Raw genomic sequence first — 20,824 nt, 5'->3', positions numbered from 1 at the left:
GTAGTTATATTGATAGTTGTTACTCCTTTGATCAGTTCTGCAAGCTGTGATGTCCAGTGGTGATCTAGAATATCTACACCTGCATGCCAAAGTTGGGGGCAGGCAGAGTATTTCCAAGTATATTATCCACTTTAGTTTGTTTATTTTGCTTATCAGCACAAAGCAAGCAACAGTTTTGAATTGTTTCCTCTGCAACTCCTCCTGGCCGTGCCTGCACTACCCCAGAGGAGGGTTCATGAGCAGCCCTGTGAGCAGAACGGATCCCGAAAGCCCAGATTGTGGAATTCACTCCTTGATCATTCAGACCAGGAAGAAGAAAATCTTGGATAATCATCACTGCTACCAATACGGATTACGAGGGCTTCTATGGAAAATGAGTCCTGAGACATGAACCGGTTTTGTGCATCATGAAGGTTTAAATTTCCAGTCTTGCTCCTAGTCAAAACTTGGCTCAGCAAAGCTAGAAATTCTTTTCCCCCTTGTGAGTAGCCTAATCCACCCAGAACCTCACGCTCCTTTTTGTAGAGAAGTCCGTGAGTTGCATGTTCACCGCAAGACCTCAAAGCAGTAACTTAGATTTTGACTTTGCTTTGGGAAAAAAGAAGTTGTTAGGTTTTTCACAGCAGTTCTGAAAATAAAGCATCAAAACCCAGTTGTATGTGCAAAAAATACTGATTGATTTTTTTCCTCCTGTCTCACGAAGTTCGTTTTTATGCTCTGATACAAAACCATGGAGCTGGCTTCTGCTCGTTTTCTTTCTGGTCATGGACAAGATGTTATTTTATTAGGTTAAAAAAAACAACCTAACTAGATCAAATGCATACAAAAAAAACCAGTTGACTACTTCCATGTGAAAGTACTTGTTACAAAGGTCTGTTTTATTTTAAACTGCTGCTAGATGTGTGTCAGCTCACCCTGAGCAAAACAAAATGTTTTAATTGGTAGATACTGGGGTGTGTTTTTTCTTTTTTTTTTAACTTCTGTTGAGTAGTTCATCAACCAGTTATGAAGACAACACTTCTTCTCCAGATGTGCCTGAAGTGGCAAGAACAAGATGGATTTTCAGAGGAAAGCTTCCCTTTGGCAGCTATTGACACCATGTACAAGCAAAACCCCTCTGGGTGAACTGATGTTCTGAAACCTCTCTGGATGCTTCCTCATGGCTGGAATTTACATCTCAAAGTGCTTCCTGGCTTGGCCTGCTGAGATGTGCCGCTGGGAAGTGCTCTGTCATCGTCGCCTCATCAGTGAAGGACTGGTGATGTTCATAAGAACTTTTATGATTTGTTTTGCTAAATAAGAGATCTCAGATCAAGCATAAGCTCCAGGAGGGTATATTGGACTGAGCCAGCAAGTCCAAAGACACACAACTCTTAAAGATCTCATTTAACCACATTTTTTGAGATGCTAGCATCAAAAATCTTTAAGAAAGCAACAGCAAATGGTTTATTAGCCATGTCTAGTCATTTAAACAAATGTAATGTACTTTTGTTTGCATACACAGGTCCCTCTGCATGTACCAACTTCCATCCCTCAGTCTATAGGAGAAGGCTGCTTGTAACACTTCATTGAAGTTGTGAGAAGAGTGGAGATTGAGAAGAAGGAATTTAATTGGAATATTCACTAGCCAAAGCAATACGTTTGATAAGTAGCATGTGTTCTTGGAAAGCCGGTATCTGTTATCTCTCTTTAATACCTTGGTTTTCTCAGCCTTTTGCTTTTTCATTGGGGAAAATCATACTCTTAAAATTGTCTGTGGCATTTTATGAAGTCAGAATAGTTTCGTCCTCCTTTTTTTAAGGTATTATTTTGATTTCATGTGTTGCTAGAATTTCAGGACTGAACCTTTTCTATTTAGGAGATATGAAAATTCATGTGAATGCTGCAGTAAGAGGGCAACAAACCTGAGTGACTGTGGGAGGAACAGATGGGCACAGTGGCCAATACTTACCGTTTCATTTATTTTTTTCACTGAACGTTTGGTGAACAGTTGGGAAGAGTCACCTTCTGGGTCACTGTCACCTGCATTCTGACCACAAGGCGTGACATCAACCTCTGCGGCCAGTGTTTGAAGAGGGCAAAGATAATAAAATATCCCCCTATTCAGCCTTTAGATCAGCATTTTTCCCAGGCTGAGAGGTCATGAGGGACAAGGGGATCCCTTCGGGGAGTGGTAGGACCTCAATAAGAGCAACATCTCTGCAGAAGAGACTTCTGCTGAGGTCAGCTGGTGGTGTGAGAGCCAACCATGCAGGCAAAGCTTGGAGTATTTAAGCTCTTAGAGCTGGCTGTGATGGATCTAGCTGTCTCTGGTATTTCTGAAGACTTCTCTTTCTTTGAGCGGGTGGGCACCCACAGTTCAGAAGTTGGGGACAACTGTAGTCCCAAGAGCCCCTTTCTCAGGCTTGATAGAAGCCAGGCTGCAATGCCACAGCCAGTGGGTAGGGGTTGCCCAAAGCTTGAAATTCGGCAGAGGCCAGATGTAGAGACAGGACTTCGCTTTTGTGGAAATTGATGCTGTTCAACTTGTCTCTTGACTAACTAGAATTGCCCCACAGCCATGTGTCCTCCACATGGAGCATTTCCTCCAAGTGTGTCTATATTAGCTTTAACTGGGCTTTTTCTGCTTTCAGAAGCAGAAGTTTAGACTTCAGCACAGGCTTTACTGCACCAGACCCTGATTCCACATATGTGATTTGTTCCTTGTCCCGTCTCCAGACCATGACATCATGTCTTTCTGTCACCCAAGACATATTTAAGCTAATGCTGATATTCCAACCAGTGTCGTTTTGTGCTTTTACTTGCAATGTTGGCCTATTTTCTGTTGTAGGCATGAAAAAGCTGTTGCCCACATCTCCAACCCTCAGAAAAATTGTCCTGATATTTCTAAGGTAAAAATGTATTTATGTGCATTGTTGTACATTCATTATTGTAGTAGGTTGGTTGGGCGATGCTCCTACTGCCATAGCTGAACTCAGAATAACCTGGTTTGGAACAGGTATCTTGCAGTGTCCTGGTCCAGAGCAGGGACAGCCTTGGGGTAACAGGGATGTGCTCAGGCCTGTGTGCAGTCAGGTTTTTAATATCTTGCAGGGCAGAAATTTCTGTTTCGGTGTTTGGCTATCCCCATTCTGCAGAATCTTCTCCTTACATCTAACTGGAACTTTTCTTGCTGCAGTTTGTGTTTGTTGTCTCTAAATTTTCCTGTAAACGTTCAAGAAGAGTTTGGCTGCCTTCTCTATCTCCCCTTGTTAGATACTTGCAGACAGCTGTAGGGTCTCCCTGGAGTCTTCTTCAAGCTGAGCTATTTTCTGAGCCTTTCCTTGTGCATCATGTGCTTCAGCCCCCTCATTTTGGTGGTTCTCCACTGGACGTGCTCCAGGCTGTCAATGTCTGTGCTGGGGAGCCCAAAACTAGACACAGTGTCCACCTGTCATCTCATGAACTGTTTCATAGAGGGAAGAACCACTTCTCTTGGCCCTCTGGCCGCACTCTTGCCAGCGCAGCCCAGTGTGCAGTCACCCCTTTTCATGGTGCTACTTGCTCATATTCAGCCGTTCAGCTGATTTTCCACCCACATTACAGTCCGTCTGTCTCAAGAAGGCAAAAACCTTCGGAAAGTCAAGGTGCAGGCTGGACATTGTTCTACCCTAGTCCACAGAGCCCTTCCATCACAGAAGGTGAGGGGGTTGGTCACACTCAATTTGCCTTTGGTAAATCTGTGATGGCTGCTCCAAATCCTTGGTGTACATGAACACAGCAAATCCAGGAGGGTTTACTCAGTAATCTTTTTGGAGACCAGGGTCCTCAGATCCTTCTTCTTGCCTTTTGTGAAGGCATGTATGAAACTTGCCTTTTTGCAGTCATCAAACCTCCTCCCTTGGCACCAGGAGAGAGTGGCTTTGCAGTCACATTGGCTCCTACAGATAAATCCCATGTGGTCCCATGGACTTGAAAACGCCCAACCTGCTTCAGTGGTCTCCAGCTCTGTCTTCTACGGTGTGGGTGATGCTTTGTGGCACCAGACCCCACTGCTTGGCACAGGGAAGCCAAGAACTGACTGTGCCAGCGAAGGCCAAGGTGGAGGAGTCTTCAAGACCCTTGACCTTTTCCATGTCCTTCGTCACTACGTCCCCACAGTTTGTTCTCCACCGAGTCCACATTTTCCTTTGCCTCCCTTTCACTGCTTGTGTATCTGCAGAAGCCCCTCTTGCATCTTCTAGTGATGACAAATGAACCTCCGCGTTGGTGGTAGATTTTGTTGTTCTTGTTATTGTCTCATCTACATCTGTCTTTCCTGGCATTTGAGTTGAAAAAAGCTAATATTGCTGAGTTGGAGCAGCTGCCACTTCCCTTCCACAGTAAATTAAGCTTTCGGAAGACCTCATCTTTGGAATTACAGTTCTGATCATAATGAGGATTTTAATAGCCAATTGAGATGCTTATTAAATTATAAGTCTGTGCATTAGGACCGTTCCTGTACTGCTGGAGAAATCTCAATAATTTAGTTTTTATTAGTTTTGTGATTTAATGGGCAGAAAACATTAAAACGAAAAGCCAAATGCAAAACAGCTGTATAAAAATGTTCCATAAAATTCAGGAAACTGACAGACAAAGCTGTAAAAATACTTTGCAAAGACACAGCCCCTCTTAAATGCCATTAATTTTAATAAAAATATGAATGCCACCATCAGAGGCATCTCTCTCTCCTTTCTTTGCCTAGGTTCATGAGATTCAGTCTACTTCAGTGAGGTATATCAACGCATTTGAAAATTACTCACTCTGCACTATCTTGGGTTTGATTTTCTTTTTGTATAAAAATCAGATAAAGATGCAAAGGACGTGGTTTTTTTATGCGTCACACTTCTGCTTTTAGATTGTGTGGCTACACCACAACCAGCCTTTGTGCCATTGATGTCACTGGTGGTGCCAGCAATGCCTGAGGTCAGTCTTTTGTTGTATTAAAGCTTGATCAGGGACTATATTTGCACGAGGGTACAAATAAAGGGCAGTCACCTCACCTACTCCTCCCTGCCAAGGTGGATGAGGGGTTAAGAATGAATCCTGAATAATTTGGGAGCGTGATGTAACAGGGTGGTCCAGTGACATGGGAGTTACTGCACAAGCCAGTGCTACTGGGTAGTACTGGTAGAATTATCAAGATGACCAGAGACACAGTAAGTAAAAAGGAATAATTGTATTAAATGCACAGAGAGATTAGTTTTTTGAGGCTCTTCCTGTTTAAAAAATTATATATGTGTATGTATGTAAGTCTGTATTTTGTAGGTATGAAAGCATCTTAGTTCTCAAAACTCCTAAATGAGGACAGCAAAATCACTAACTACATATTTCCTTTTGGGGTTTTCATGGTTAGTTTGGTTGGTTGATTTGTTTGTTTTCAGGTATGAAAGACACTTTTGCACAAGATTCTGTCAAACACATGCAGTAGAAGAAATATCTACATTACAAACAGGTCTGTGTCAGATTGACATGTGTAGTATTGTTCTGCTTAATCTTTTTGATGGGAACGTAACCTGAATTTTGAAGGAGATGAAGATTTATTTGGGTTCCTGTTTCAGTTTGGATTGTGAAGGCAATTGCAGCATATATCTGAAATATAAATAGAGCTTTCATGCAGTTACAGTTAGGACTGTTACTCTAGTTGTTTCTTTCTTTTTCTCCTCTCCCCCGAATTTGATTTGAGGGACTTCTAATAGATTTTTCATGTAGCTCATGAGTCAAAGGCCTGATTTTATTGGCAATGAAGGGCTGGGCGCTGTCACTGCTGCTGCAAGTTGTTCCTTCGTGGTGCTTATACACTCGCCTCTGACTACACAAAATAGTTTTGTCATATGAGAGGGTTTTTTAAATTCCTAAACTTGTTTGTCCTATTTTTGTGAACAGCCTATGTTTTGTTGTAGCCCCTGAAGGGAGTGACTCCTCTGAACATAGGTGGAGCCTCTGACTGTGAGAACCACAAGCAGAACCAGTCCAGGCAGCTGCCACAAATGGATCAGTAAAACCTGCTCTGGTACGTTTTTACTTAAATCATTGGGAGTTTTGCCACTGAGTTTTAAAGGGAATCGGCTTTTAGGATACAGATTAAGTTCAGAATCACTTCCTATCCCTGCCTTGGCATCTGTTTATCTATAGCAATAACATGAAGCTTACCATATTGACAGCTGAACATCTGATCCATCAACATGTCACCTCAGATTCCAGCAAAACCCATTGCAAAAGGGACTTAAGCTTCCTACAGCAGCTGTGATGCAGAGTTTTAGTGCACAACCTGTCATCATGAAACCATCTGGAGCAACAAGGGACTTGCTCTTGATGGGGCATCTTTAGAAGCAGGGCCCAGTTTTGTTGCTCATGAGCAAGGGGTTTATGAACAAATGGGCAGGTGTGAAGATGTACCTGCTTATGTTGGGTTGGCAAAATAATGCAAATTCTTAGCATTAATTTCCTTCCAGTCCTGATGCTGCTGTGCAGTTTATATTATCGCAGTGTATTTATCACCAGGTTTGCTGCCCTCAGTTTACTGCTTCTCTGGGCTCTCTTGGCTCCCTCATCTGGATCTCAAACTTCTCCATCTCTTGGGTGAGTAGGTGGGAGAGCAGCCAGCAGGGCTGGATCCAGAGCAGGCAGCACACTGCCTTCCTCCCACCTTCATCCTCCTCAGAGCTGCTTCTGCCCCCACCTCCCTGCTCTGTCCTGGTCAGAAATGAATCCCCCTGGCTCAGGGAAAGATGAAGGACAGCAGATTCCAGCAGCATCTTCTTCCTGGTGTTGTGCTTGAAGGATGAACTGTCACACCAGTGGCACAAACTAGTCTGAACTGTGACACAGGGGGCCTGAAGTCCACTTTGCAGGAGCAATGAGGCTCTACAGCATGGTGGCAGCAGGGGACGTGCAAAGATGACAAAAATAATCTTATGAACTGTGCTACAGGTCTTAGTGATGGGGCCATTTTCAGTCCCTTAATATTCTTCTGCAATGTGCCAGGTGACACACTCACAGTGGTATTTAAGGCAGATGAAAGTGTGCTAAGGACAGTGTATATTGAATATACCACTTTTAAGCATATCCCATCTTCAGAGAAACACCAAGCCTCTATGGCTTATTTTTTGCAACCTCTATTTGCAGCTGCACATTTTTTACACTTCTTCCCCCTCTCCCTGCCCCAGGTTTTCCATTCTGGGCTTTTTTTTCATCCCCTCCCACCTCCCCAGGTGCTGCACTGCTCCTTTTGCTCCTTGCCCTCTTTTTCTTACTCAAAAGCACCAGAGCTGTGCCAGAAGGCTGGACAGAAAGGCCACCCAGCACAACACCCAGGCTCGGGTGCGAATTTTTGATGCAGTCTGCAAGCATCCCAGATCTCTGTCAGTGCAGATGAGGTACTTGGGAAACAAGCTGCTCTGCCACCACACTGTGCTGACAGTGAGTCCATAAAAATCTCTCCAAACGCTTTGGCAGTTTCCTTAGAGACGGGAGACAAAGAAAACACCCGTGCCAGCGTCGGCCGTGATCTGCGCCTGGAAGCGTCAAGTGTTGCTCTCTGCACAGGGCTGATGAAATCCTTCCAGCTCAGTAACTGCTGGCAGAGAAGGGGAAAAACACCGGGAGAACGTGCAAAAGCATGTGCCGAGCATTCCCCACGTCCGTCCCAGCCGCCCGCAGGCCCTCCCATCTGCAAACCCTGCCAGCCCTTGGCTCACACGGCGTTTCGCAGCCGTTCTGAGCATGCACAGCTGCTGGCGCATGAGCAGCTGAGGCCAAGGCCGCAGACGCCAACAGGGCCCTGCTCTTCCCTGGCTGTGTTTGTAGGGCCAGGCTGGGGATTGAGCGCTCCGGCTTCCCCGAGCACGATGGAGCAGCTGGGGAAGCGGTCAGGGGCGGCAGCTCGGCTGGACACCATCCTCCGGCACCTCTCCCCGCGCCTGGGAGCAGCCCCCGCTCTTGTATCCTTTCCGATGTGCGGTGGGAAGGGGGGGAGCGGGATATTGACCCCATTGCGGCTCTGCTTCCCCACCCCAGCCAGCTTTGCCCAGCACTCCCCGCACGGTGTGTTCCTGTGTGCCAGGGAGGGGTTTGGAGGTGTACCGGAGTCGGGAAGGACGCACAGACAATGTCACAGCCCTGTTCCTTGTTTATGGGGTGGTGACGTGCAGGGGGGCCGTGCCCCACGCAGCCTCTCGGTGAGCTGGGATGCTCCAGGGCAGCGCGTCCCATGGTGTTTTGGCCTCAGCACCCATCCCACCCCAAAAACCTCTTGTTTCCTGGTGCTTTTTATCTGATTTTCAGCCCCCTCACCCATCAGGTCCTGGGATGTGCATCTGATGAGCCGCTTGCCTCCCAACAGCCCCCCATGGCACATCCGCCCCTGGCACTGGGCAGGGGGGTTACCTGCAGCAGATTTTCTTCCAAGAGATTCATGGGTTTGGGGGAGATAAACTCTGCAAGACTTAACAATTGCACAGTGAGCCCCAGATTTTGTTGAGGTACAGGCTTGAAGGGTAGACTAGCAGCAGGAAAAACATCAGGGTTTGGTTTGTGTGTGGGAAATGAGGTGGGAATATTTGAGGCCGCTGGCTTTGAGATAGATCAGAGGAAGGATACTGGGGCAGAAAGAAGTTTTCACGTTGTTCTGTCCCATGTTTGCGAAAGTTAAATGAAGACTGCTTACTGATAGTATTATTAAAGCTGCTGCCATAAATCTTGCTTTAAAATATATATATATATATATATTTTTAAATGCTGCTGATTCTCAGTGAGACCTGAATGCTGACAAGTTACCTCTGAATCATAATAAATTGGCAAAGATGTGATCAAACAGGATGTTGGAGTCTTCAAATAAATTAAAAATATGCAAATAGATGAATAGTAGCCAACTCAAACTGCCATAAGACAAAGGTGCAAGTAGGAACACAAAATTGGAAGCAAATGCTAGGGAAAGCACTCTGATTGTAAAGATGGAGTAAGTCAGGAGATGCGCTGCACAAGCTGTTTTCTTTTTAAATCCAGCTACAATGGTACTGATGCAAGGAGCTTTGGACAAAAATATGACTAAGCTGGGCTGGAGCAAGAAAGGTGTGTGGATAAAGTAAAGGACAAAATCTAACATGAATAGATTTATTTGCTATATGTTACAGCACTGCACTGGTTTTCTTTTAACCTGTGGCTTTAGTGATTTGAGTAAGATAGTCACTTTTCCTCTAAGAAAATGCCTCTCCCTTTATGAAAGGAGAAATATCTTGACAGCGATACCAGAGACACAGAATGTGAAAACCACTCACGGGGTCTCCGTGCTGACACGCTGGGGTGCAGCTGTGTGCACCCACATTTCTCCGCTTTGTGAGACTTGCAGCAGGGTCAGCTGCCTGCTGCCAGTTCACTCCAGGCTCCAAAACCTTCCCACCTGGATGAGAGAGCATCCTGATCCTCTCTATTTAAAATTAACCTGTGTAATGGAAAGCTTAAGAGCATCTTGTACGTACCCAGTTTCCTCCTGGAGTTAGGGATTGGTATATTAGAGATATTTGTATATTGGTTGTATTGGTATATTGGAAGATGAGTTATTTCTGTGTAATGATGGGAAAACTCTGCCTTCAGCATCTTCTCGTGGCCTCAGGAAGGTGAAATGTGGCAAGTTTTTCTTTCTAGCTTGGTATAGGAGCCAGGGGGGAGTGCTGCTTCAGTAACACCAGCACTTATCTCCTTACTGGAAAGCAGCTGAGAAAAAGTCACATTGATAAGTGCCTGCTGAGACCTCCATTCCTACAGCTGCGAATTCAGCTCAGGTGCTGCCTGGTGTGGCACACTGGAAAAGAAACCAGCACACTAACTGTAGAAGTGAAGATGGTTTCCTCAAAATGCAGGCAAAGGAGGGAGATTCGGAGATTCTAATAGAGCTACACAGGTTTATTGTGCTTGTCTTAGATATGCAGGAGTTTGCACCGTGCCTTGAGAGTCAGCAGGTAGATGCTTTGGAAGAGCTTCTGGAGATCTTCAAACCTTCCTGTGCCTTTGCTTTGGTCTCTCCAAAAGCGTTTACTTGCTTCTGAGTGCTCCCAGGTGTTATGTAGCCCGCTCAGTTGGCTAATGTGTCTGTGAATACATTCTTCTTAAAAGCATGTGTGTGAGGGGAAAAGTTAAAATACTCCACATCTTCACCAAAATGAATGATGTTAGGAGGAGAGAGCTAGAGAAGCACCTCTGGGAGGCAACCCAGATTTTGGGTAGGTCTGGAGCATAGAGAAGGAAATTGGACAAGTGAACATCTTCACTGAGCACTAAGTGTCTTGAAGTTCTGCAGGATTAATCGAGGCCCATGGACTACTCGGGAGTCTCAGGCGTTTTGTATTGACTTTCCTGTATACTTGGACAAGGCTGTACTGTGCTATTGTTTTATACTTCTCTGCCAGATGTGCTACTCTGAAAGGGGGAAAGATTTTTTTTTAGAAGTAAAATACAGAAAAATATGAATTGGATGTCCAGCACAGCACTTATCTATAAGATTAACGGCATTATAGGATTCAGGATGGATGTGTATAGATGTTCTTCTATTCTATGGTGCTTGAGTGTATATTCCTTAATTTCCATTCCAGACAAGCATTCCTACTTCAGCCCAAGTTAGTGCTGTCCCTCAACCAGGGAGGTTTCGGTAAGCTCGATCTTCCTTTGTAGAGATTAAAAGAAACACTCTTCAGAACTCCATTATTTTTTCTACCCTAGCACACTTGTTGATCACCAGACATTGTGTAGCCTTTCATTTTGCAAGAGTATATTCTCCTTTGCTTAACTATAGTTTAATAAAAAAGCTTGTATGTGCATCTTGAAAATGTTTGAGTGTGTAATCTGACTGCAGGCACTATTCCCATGTGCTTCCCTATCTCTGTTGAGAATAAAGCTGTGTAGGACCAATCCCAGCTTTCCTGCTTTGAAAGTGGGGCACAAGTGGGATGCTTTGAATTCTGTCACAGAAGTAGTGGGTGGCTGTGGGCAGAGATGCTGCACAGCCGTGGACACACCGTGCCAGCTCTGCTGAGGCATGGGACACTGCACGTCTGCAGAGCCGAGGTGGACATGCAAGTGGGGAGTGTTTCTCACCTATTCTCCCCAGCAGCTGCTGATGCCCCACGTCACCATCTCCCTGCCAGGTCTCATCAATGCTGCTCCTGTTGTTCTGCCCAGTCCTCCCCTAGAGGAGATTCAGGCTGGACATGAAGAAGAACATTTTTTTACACTGAGGGTGGTGAGACATTGTCCCAGGTTGCCCGGAGAGGTGGTGGATGAACTATCCCTGGAGACATCCCAGGCCAGGCTGGACGGGGCTCTGAGCAACCTGATCTGGGTGAAGATGTCCCTGCTCATGGCAGGGGTGGCACTGGCTGAGCTTTGAAGGTCCTTTCCGACCCAAACTATTCTGTGATTCTACTAACATGCTGCTTCTCTGTGTCTCAGCTATACCCTGGACAATGATGTCCTCACCACAGAGCAAAGGCAGTTCTATGAAGACAACGGGTATCTGCTCATTAAGAAGCTCATTTCTGACAAAGACATTGAGCGCTTCAGGTATGGGGCACTTGCCTAAGGTGCTGGGGGGTCCTGAGTGCAGCAGCATCTTGAGGGAGCTCTGGGAAGCTGGATGAAACTGGACTCTCCCAGCATGGATGTTCTCTCTGCTTTGCAGGAAGGAGTTCATCAGGATCTGTAAAAAAGAGGTGAATCCACCAGGAGCTATGATTATGAAAGATGAGTCTCTGAGATTCCTGTATGGTCAATCTGAGAAAGCAGTTAATAAAGTGCAGGACTTCCAGGAAGATGAAGAGTTGTTCAGATACTGTACACTGCCAGAGGTAAAAAAACCAACCAAGCAACCAACCCTGTACCCCTAAAACCAGTAAAAATGGGGATGGTGGTGGAAGGGCCTGTATGCACGTATCTATGTTTTAATGCCTACATGAAAAAGCTGCTTTTGATTCAGCTAAAACTACATTGTTTATCCCTTAGAGCCCCTGTGTGTCAGTCCCATAAGTACATATGTGAGGAAGGAATATCAAGTCATCTTTTAAAAGTGTTCTGCATGAACACAGGATGGATTGTGTTCAGGACAGAAGACTTAAAGCTGTGCTCCTCTGCTCCTGTGGTACGGAGCCAGTCAGGAATGTGACCATCCTAAACCTTGCCAGGCTGGTAGGACAGATCAGCAACATGTTCTGAATGTCTTTTATCTGGGCAAAGCTTCTTCTCTGTCAGCAGGTCCAGCTTTGTGGCCATATTTGTGTTGTGGCAGACACCACAATAGCTTTGTGGAATTATGACCTTCCCCATCTTTTCAACCCCACCCAGCAGCTTCTTGCACTATCTTTCATCTTGGTTTCCAGCCATCGTGCTGGACCTTGCCTCCTGTCCTGCATCCCTCCATCCCAACCTCCTCCTCCTTTACCCTCCTCAGACGAACACCCACGTCCCAGTGCTTCCTCAGCAACCTTTCCTCTTGTCTTTCATGTTTCTAATTTGTATTTCTAATGTTTTCTTCCCCATAGGTCCTCAAATATGTGGAGTGCTTCACAGGGCCAAACATCATGGCAATGCACACCATGCTGATTAATAAACTTCCAGATTCTGGTAAGAAAAATGTGGATAAGAGGAAAATAGAGAAATTGGTGTGTGTATGCTCTCTATCTGGCCAAAATTGAACTCAGTGTTTTAGGAAAGCTGTTTAAAAAATGAAACAAATTAAAACCATGTAACTTTGAAAATTTACAAGGCAAATTTGGTAATAGTTTGTTTTCTTTTAACCTTGGCTTGATGCAATAAGATTTCTTGTCTTTTGATGTTCAGTGGATGTTTGTTGGCTAAAGATGGTGGTTGTCTTGGCTGTACCAGTGACATGTCCAAAGTGGGCAAGCGAGCTCTCTGTTCAGCCAGATTCTCTTGCTTAAAGGTATAGGGTTTAAATCATTATACCCTTTCCAAGCTTGACTTTTCAAATGTGTTGCAAAGGCGTGCTTCCATGGACCTTGGCAAAAGGCTATAAATACAGAGATCATCCTCTGCTTGCAGTTGATATGCTCCTGATGTCACTGTTAGTTGTTACACCATCAGCACTTTGATATGAAGACACTTGAATAGGTGCCAAAAGAAGGATTTTGAAGCCTGGCTTTGGCTCCTGCTGCTGGAAGTTGTGATAATAATTTATAGAAGGGTGATGGGCAGGGAGGGAGGGAGAGAACAGAACTGACTATATTACAGTTTTTCAAAGTAATTTTGACTCTGCATGAGCTGTTTTGGTTTAGTGAAGTTGAGACCTGAGCTATGTTTCTTGTTCTTAACTGTGCAGCTTCTGGGCAGCTACATAGTACATTGAGTTATTAAAGTACTGAGTTAGTTCAAGTCATCTCCGCTTGTCATCTTAAATACTCCACAGAAGGCTGTATCATTTCGGTTTGGAAATTCAACAGGAGACCATATATATATATTTTTTTTAAGTGAAAACAAGCCAATAACAGACAAGAAATGGGAAGCCACTCTATATTTGCTCTGTATCTCCATTCAAGGTCTTTGAGGAGTACTTTAGGAGAGGTACAGATCTCAGGAGAGTTCTCTATGCTGCCCAAAGTATAAATAATATGGTAAGTGAGGGAAGTGGAAACATCCTAACTATATCTACTTGAGAAGCAAGCTCACTGGCAAAATAAATATGTAATTAATACACATAAGACTGTTTTGATGTGGATGATATATTTCCATTTCTGTAGTGGGAAAATAAGTAACAAAAAGACCTTCAGAAATATTTATTTTTGTTTTAGACTTCATGGGAAAAAAAGCCTCTAGAATGATTGCTAATAGAGTGCTGGGTAGGCTGTCTGTCCATAAATCGAGATTTTTTTGGGTTGTTTTTTAAAGAAGGCTAAATAAACGTGTTGGGTGCAGCACAACAGGGTTGATTTTGCTTGCAACACAGTGGGAGATCAGGTGACTTCAGACAGCACAACAGTTTGAAACCCTTTGTATTGGGAAAGATTTGTGCAACATCATGCTGGGTAAAGTTCACAAAACCTTATCGCTCTCTACAACTACCTGAAAGGAGGTTGTACCATGGAGGGTGTTGGTCTCTTTTCCCATGTAAAAGGGGATAGGATGAAAGGAAATGGCCTCAAGTTGGGCCAGGGGAGGTTTAGATTGGATATCAGGAAAAATTTCTTCCTGTAAAGGGTTGTCAGGCATTGGAACAGGCTGCCCAGGGCAGTGGTGCAGTCACCATCCCTCGAGGGGTTTAAAAGACACATAGATGAGGTTCTTAGGAACATTGCTTAGTGACAGTGTTGGGTTAATGGTTGGACTCAATGATCTTGAAGGTCTCTTCCAACCGAAATGATTCTGTGATTCCATAATGAAGTTGAAGGTTTTGAACCTGTGTTGCAGATAAACAGACTTTCCTCCACCCCATGCATCAGGACTTGCACTATTTCCCCTTCCGGCCCGCGGACCTCATCGTGTGCGCCTGGACCGCCATGGAGAGAGCCGACCAGAACAACGGGTGCCTGATCGTGCAGCCAGGGACGCACAAGGAGCCCCTGAAGCCTCACGGCTATCCAGAGTGGGAGGTAGAGGGGCATGAGGGGCTGGGGAGGGCAGGCATGAGGGGATCGCCTTTTGGCTGGGGAGGGCTCACTGTGAAGGGGTGGGGTGCAGGTCAAAGCTGAGGGTTTCAGTGGTGGTTTTTTGTTTTCATGCAAACAATGACTTGTTTCTTTAGGAGAGGGTTGCTTGGTTGGCCATAGTCCATGTAGCCTGGGTAGATTTGCCTCTGTTCCCACCTTCGTCTGGAAATTGTCTGGCATGTTGTGGCATAATGGCTTAAACACATACAATCACTTTCCACTGCCCTTGCTGAGTCTGAGGACTCTTTCTCCTGTGAATTTGTTTCTGCCCTGGTGAGCATGTGTACTGTCCAAAAGAGAAGTTGAAGAGTAAACAACTGGGTGCAATTAAATATCAAGTGGTATCTTGCTTTTAAGAACCGATGTTTGCTGACCTGGCCTGGTGTTGGTGGTGGTTATACTGGAAGCAGAAGGCCAAAGTGCGAAGTCCTGCACATGGGTCAGAGCAATCCCAAGCACAAACAGAGGCTGGATGGAGATGGATTGAGAGCAGGTCTGAGGAGAAGGACTTGAGAGTGTTGGTTGATGAGAAGCTCAACATGAGCAATGTGGGTAGTGAGGCACTAGAACAGGCTGCCCCGAGAAGCTGTGGGTGCCCCATCCCTGAAGACATTCAAGGCCAGGCTGGATGGGGCCTTGACCAGCCTGGTCTAGTTGAAGATGTCCCTGCCCATGGCAGGGGGGTTGGACTAGATGATCTTTAAGGTACTTTCCGACCCAAACCATTCCATGATTTTATGACCCCAGTGGTGGCATCAGACCACACCTCTGGGATTCCCTGTTGCCCTTCTCTCTTCTGTCCAGCAGAGAAATGTTCTCAATTGAATCCAGCTTCAGGAAACAGAAAAGGTATTATTTTGCTCTACCTCAGGCTTGGAGTAGGAAGAATTGTAGGCAAATGGGCAGGCTCTTGGTTGGACATGTGAAATACGCTGCCCAGAGAAAAGCAGATCAGTAGCTGTCCCTGCAGTCCCTCTCACTGATAATCAGGACTTGTTTTAATTTTGACCAACTGATTTCAACTCAGCCTTCTTTTTTCTAGGGTAAAACCAACAAACTTTTCCATGGGCTGCTTGATGAGGACGAGAAGAGTCCCAGAGTTCACCTTGTCATGGAGAAGGGAGACACAGTGTTCTTCCATCCCCTGCTCATTCACGGCTCTGGCATAAACAAGACAACAGGTTTCCGAAAGGTAGGAAACCGTCTCTCAATAAAGCTTTTGATATTTTTGATATGTTTTAAAACCGATCAAACTATCCCCCTGCTGCTTTCCAAGCTCGTGAATATGTGGGTAAACTTTTTAATGAGTTTTTAGCTTCCTAATATACTTTAACACTCTTTTTTTTCTAATTTTCAAACATCTCTGTCTTCTGGGAGAAGAGCCTGCTGTGGGGCTGCTTGAGAAAAACAGAGCAGGAGTAGAAATTACATGTCTGAAGCCTGGCTGGCTGCATTTGCTTTTCCAATAGTTCCCTTTCAGCCGTTCCAAATATCAGGAGCTTCTCTCATTTTCTTCCCCCACCTTTTTGGTATCTCACCTCTGGAGAGCAGGAACCTCTGTCATCCAATAAATAATATTTATTTATATCATAACATGACCCATTTTTCTATTGAAGATGTGATTACGCATCATCTGCTCGTTTTGCATCATGATTATTTAACTGAAACAGGCAAATGTGCCGTCCTTTGGAGGCCTGATCCTTTCTCAGAGGTGTATTCACACAGGCACGTCAGGGAACTGCAGCCACCAGTACTGGTGTATCCACCAGCAGCAATGCAGCTACTTCCCCTCATGCACTGCACCACAGGCTGCTCCATTTTCATTTTGTTTTGCCTGCATCTACTCCCATATGGCCCATTCTTTCAGCCCCAGGAGCAGTTTACTGGTGTGGAATTCCTTCCTCCTGCAATCCTGAAAGCAGAGAGGACATCAGGTCCAGAGAGTCCCATCTGCTGGTTCTTTCCTGGGTAATGAAGCAACAATCCTGTTTAGTACCCAACCGAGACACAAGAGCTTCCTCATACTGTGCCAGATCCCAAAATCTGGTTGTCTTTAGGGTTAATCAGTGAGTACCGTGGACCTCTCTGAGCCACGTTATGGTTCAGCACCCTTTGAGATCTGTCATGGTCTCACTTGCAGCTGGCACAGCTCGTGTAAATGAGAGAACAGCTTTTTTTGGTGGGCCATTGCTAGTTTTTCCTCTAGACCCTGCTTAAGCAAGAGCTTATTACAAAACTAGTGGGTTGATGTGACCATCTGGGTGCAGAAAGCAAGAACCTTCACTGAACATACAGCTCTGCTCCAACCCTGACTATCCCCGTTCCCAATCTAGTTGCTGATATTCTGAGATGTAGTAATATTTTTCATGCTGGGGGAGCGTTTGGGAGAGAAGGAACGAAGAAGAACATGTCAGCAAGCAAGAGTATTTTTCCAGCAAGTGTATTTCTCCAAGGGGACACTCTCAGGAGAGCAGGATTGCTCGGAAAGGAGAAAGGAATTTGCTGGCATGATGTGTAAGGAAGGGACAGGGTGTCCACGATGTGGGTTGCACAAGAGTTCTTTTTTTCCACTTGTAATCAGTGTGGTAGTGAGTGATGCCTGATTTCCTCACGCAGAGTATAAGCTGTCACTTCGCCAGCTCAGAGTGCTACTACATTGACGTCAAGAACACGACGCAAGAGCACCTGGAGAAAGAGCTGGCAGATATGTTTGAAAAGAGATACGACATGACTTCCGTGGAACTCAGGGTAAGACTTTTCTGTGTGCCCTTTGTTACAATCCAGGTCAGTTCTCTTTCCTAAGTCTTGCTTGTGTGACAGATCTGTGATTTTTGCGATGCCCGGTTCAGCTGTGTCAAGCAGAGGTGCTTGGCAGAATAAAATACCTGATGTTCAGGGGATGTCCAGCAGGCTTTTTTGGGGCCTTTTTGCTCGAAAGGCTGTTTCTTGCTATGCTGGAGAAGTGGCTTTGCTCCCTGGGCAGCCCCTTCACGTCCCTTGAGCTCTGGAAGTTCCTCCTCCAGCTGTGCTTGTCCAAATGGGTTTTGTGAGTGCACGTCAACCCCTTCCCACATCAGTTGTTTAGACTTGAGGCTACAGCAGGTGTGTCAGCAGTGATATACATCTGCCCCAAAAACAAACTAAAAAGGGGTAATGGACTCTTGTTGAATAAATGAAACCATTGTGTAAAATAGAAAGCAAACCTAAATTCTTCAGGGATTCAGCCACTGAAAAAAATCCCAAATCTTGTTACTGGGATGGAAATGTTCTGAATTTCTCAATCCACAGCAGCTCCCAAACACCTGCACAGTCGGTATTGAGGCAGTAAATTCTAGATGTAACAGGCAGTGACTTTATTTTAAAATGTACATATTTTGCAGATATTACATATATAGAGCATTAGGGAGAAGAAGACTTTCCTCTTCACCTTTGGGGTTTCTGTTTTGTTTTGTTTTGTTTTTCCCATGCCATGCTGGGTATGGTGGGGTGTCCGGCTGTGTTTTGCAAGCCTGGTCTTATATGTTGTCTGTAAAGTTACAGCTTGCTTGACTTTTTATTCCTGGAGTCATTTAGGAACATGGTGAAACCTGAAGTGGTGCATAATGAAGTTTCCTTCTCGTGAATGGAAATGAATTATAAAATCTTTTTGGTTGGAAAAGACCTTTAAGATTATCGAGTCCAACCGTTGACCTCACACAGCCAAGCCCACCTCTAAACCCTGTCCCTAAGCACCACTTCTACACGTCTTTTAAACACCTCCAGGGATGGTGACTCAACCGTTTCCCTGGGCAGCCTGTTCCAATGCTTGATAACCTTTTTGGTGAAGGCATTTTTCCCCAATATCCAATCGGAACCTTCCCTGGCACAACTTGAAGCCATTTCCCCTCATCCTGTCAGTTGTTACTTGGGAGAAGAGACCAACCTCCTCCATGCTCCAAGCTCCTTTCAGGCAGTTCAGAGATCAGAAGGTCTCCCCTCAGCTCCTGTTCTCTAGCTGAACCCCCCAGGTCCCTCAGCTGCTCCCATCACACTTGTGCTCCAGCCCCTCACCAGCTCCGTTCCCTTCTTTTGAGTGTGCCCCTACAAGCCTCAGATGACTCTGTGTGTTTTCATGTAGCTTTAAGGGTTTTTTTCAACCAGAGTTGGAGCTTTCTCCCAGAGAAGAGTCCAGCTCTTATATTTCACCTTCACAAGACTAATGATAAGAACCAAGTAATCCTGACACTGTGAAGCTGAGGTAGGTACTTGCCCAAGTTTTAGCTTGGTGAAGCAAACAGCCGTGGTCTGCTCTGCTTTGCAGGCTGCAGCAGTGCCTGCCCAGCACCTCATTTCTGGCTGAGGCCTTGCGTTCGTACCTGTTATTTCCTGCTGGTTTTTACTGCACAATATCACTTGCTCTTGGGCAGCAGTGTGAAGGTGTAGTAGCTGGTGAGCTGTTTTGATGACCCAAAGGCGCGCAAGGGGGGCATGTCTTGCACAAGCAGGCAAGGGAGACTTCTGCAAGGGTCACGTTCTCTGTGCTGCTCATGTTTCCTCTTCTGCCGCCTTCCAGGATTGAACCGTGGACACCTTGCCATCCATGTCACACCTGCAGCCAGCCTGTCTCCTGGAGGTGGAGGCTGCACCTCTGTCTTAGTCAGGGCTGCATTTTCATAGAATGTCCTGAGTTTGAAAGGACCCACAAGGATCATCAGGTCCAACTCCTGTCCCTGCACAGGACAACCCCACAGTTCACACCATGTGTCTGAGGGTGTTGTCCAGTCTCTTCTTGAACACTGTCAGGCTTGGGGCCGTGACACCTCCCTGGGGAGCCTGTTCCAGTGTCCAGCACCCTCTGGGTGAAGAACCTTTTTCTAATGTCCAACCTGAACCTCCCCTGGCACATCTTCCTGCCATTCCCTCGGGTTCTGTCGTTGGTTGCTAAAGAAAAGAGCTCAGCACCTGCCCCTCCTCCTCCCCTTGTTAGGAAGCTGTTGGTTCTTGATATTTAGGATTTGAAAGGATATTCAAGCATTTTCATATGTATTTATGGGTAGGAAGCTAAGCTGAGAATGCTGTACCTATTTCCATCTCTGTAAAGTGGAATCTTGGTCACCATTTTTTTTGCCGGCCCCTAAGGCTTTTCCTTTGTCTCATTTTTGTTTTGAAGGACATTTGGAGCTTCCGAGCACGGCTTGTGCGAGGGGAAAGAATCAACCTGTAGAACAACCTCTGAAGAGCACGATGGAGAACACGTGTCTGAGAATGAGCTGCTCCGACTAGAGAGTGCAGACCGCACCTGTGCAGTTGGAAACATATGTGGTTTGATGACCTCTGTGCTGGTAACTTCGCCAAATGCTGCACTGCAAAATCATTTTATGCTAATACAAAATAATTGCACTGAGGCTGAATAGCTGATGTACATCAAAGAAAACCTGGCCTAGGTTTGCTGTGGTTATCTTAGACAATTGAAGAATTAGTCTTGAAAGATCACCTTGACTTTTTTGATTGCTTTCATTCTTGGTTTTTGAAAGTTTCTCATGTGGCATACCTTTGGAACGATGATATACTAACATAAGATTTTATGCAAGGGTATGTTTTTTAATGTTTCCAACCTCCTTTTCTATGCAAAAGAGATACAATTAATCAGAGTTTCATGCAAGCCAGCGGTATGAGCTCACATGGGAAGTTGCTAACGCAGCTGATGAAGGTGAGGATATTGGTACCAGCAGAATCAGCTCTTAGGAACTGGATAAAGGGGAAGCAGTAACTGCTCACAGAGAAAAATGGGAATGATCACTAGTAGATTTCCTCAAACGTGACCTTGTGTGGCATCATATCTTACCGAGCAGTGCTGGCACAAGTGAAATATGTGGCTGACAGGGTTGGGAGCTACTGGACCGCAAACCAGCCTCCCATTGGCCTTGTGCAACCAGTCCAAGGCCGTTGGAAACAAGGGAGTCCCCCTCGTAGGCTGGTGGCTCTGGGAAAAAGCGCTGCTAGATCAGGGAGGCTGTTAGATGCTCCTCAGGATGTGCCAGTGGCAGGGTGATGTGCATCAAAATGATCCTCTCGCCTTTCACAATGTTTTTCATTGCTTTCTGAAAGATTCTCTTACTTTCAGAATCTATTTTTTTAAAAATACAGATTAAATCAGAGATGCAAAACTGCATTCG

General features: G+C 45.3%; 1 protein-coding gene across 1 annotated transcript; it reads left to right on the top strand.

Annotated features, from left to right (window-relative positions):
* Positions 1 to 7,739: 7,739 nt before the first annotated feature.
* PHYH (phytanoyl-CoA 2-hydroxylase) lies at positions 7,740 to 20,715 on the top strand. Its single transcript, XM_080362023.1, has 9 exons — positions 7,740 to 7,961; positions 10,608 to 10,663; positions 11,464 to 11,574; positions 11,693 to 11,858; positions 12,549 to 12,630; positions 14,431 to 14,612; positions 15,712 to 15,861; positions 17,286 to 17,417; positions 19,819 to 20,715. Exons 1-9 carry the CDS (start codon positions 7,869 to 7,871, stop codon positions 19,870 to 19,872), a joined length of 1,026 nt encoding a protein of 341 aa, XP_080218149.1. The 5' UTR covers positions 7,740 to 7,868; the 3' UTR covers positions 19,873 to 20,715.
* The last annotated feature ends 109 nt before the right edge of the window (positions 20,716 to 20,824 follow it).

The sequence above is a fragment of the Nesoenas mayeri genome (genome assembly GCF_963082525.1).
Source record: "Nesoenas mayeri genome assembly, chromosome: 1".
NCBI lineage: Eukaryota > Metazoa > Chordata > Aves > Columbiformes > Columbidae > Nesoenas > Nesoenas mayeri.
This window is presented reverse-complemented; position numbering and strand designations above follow the sequence as displayed.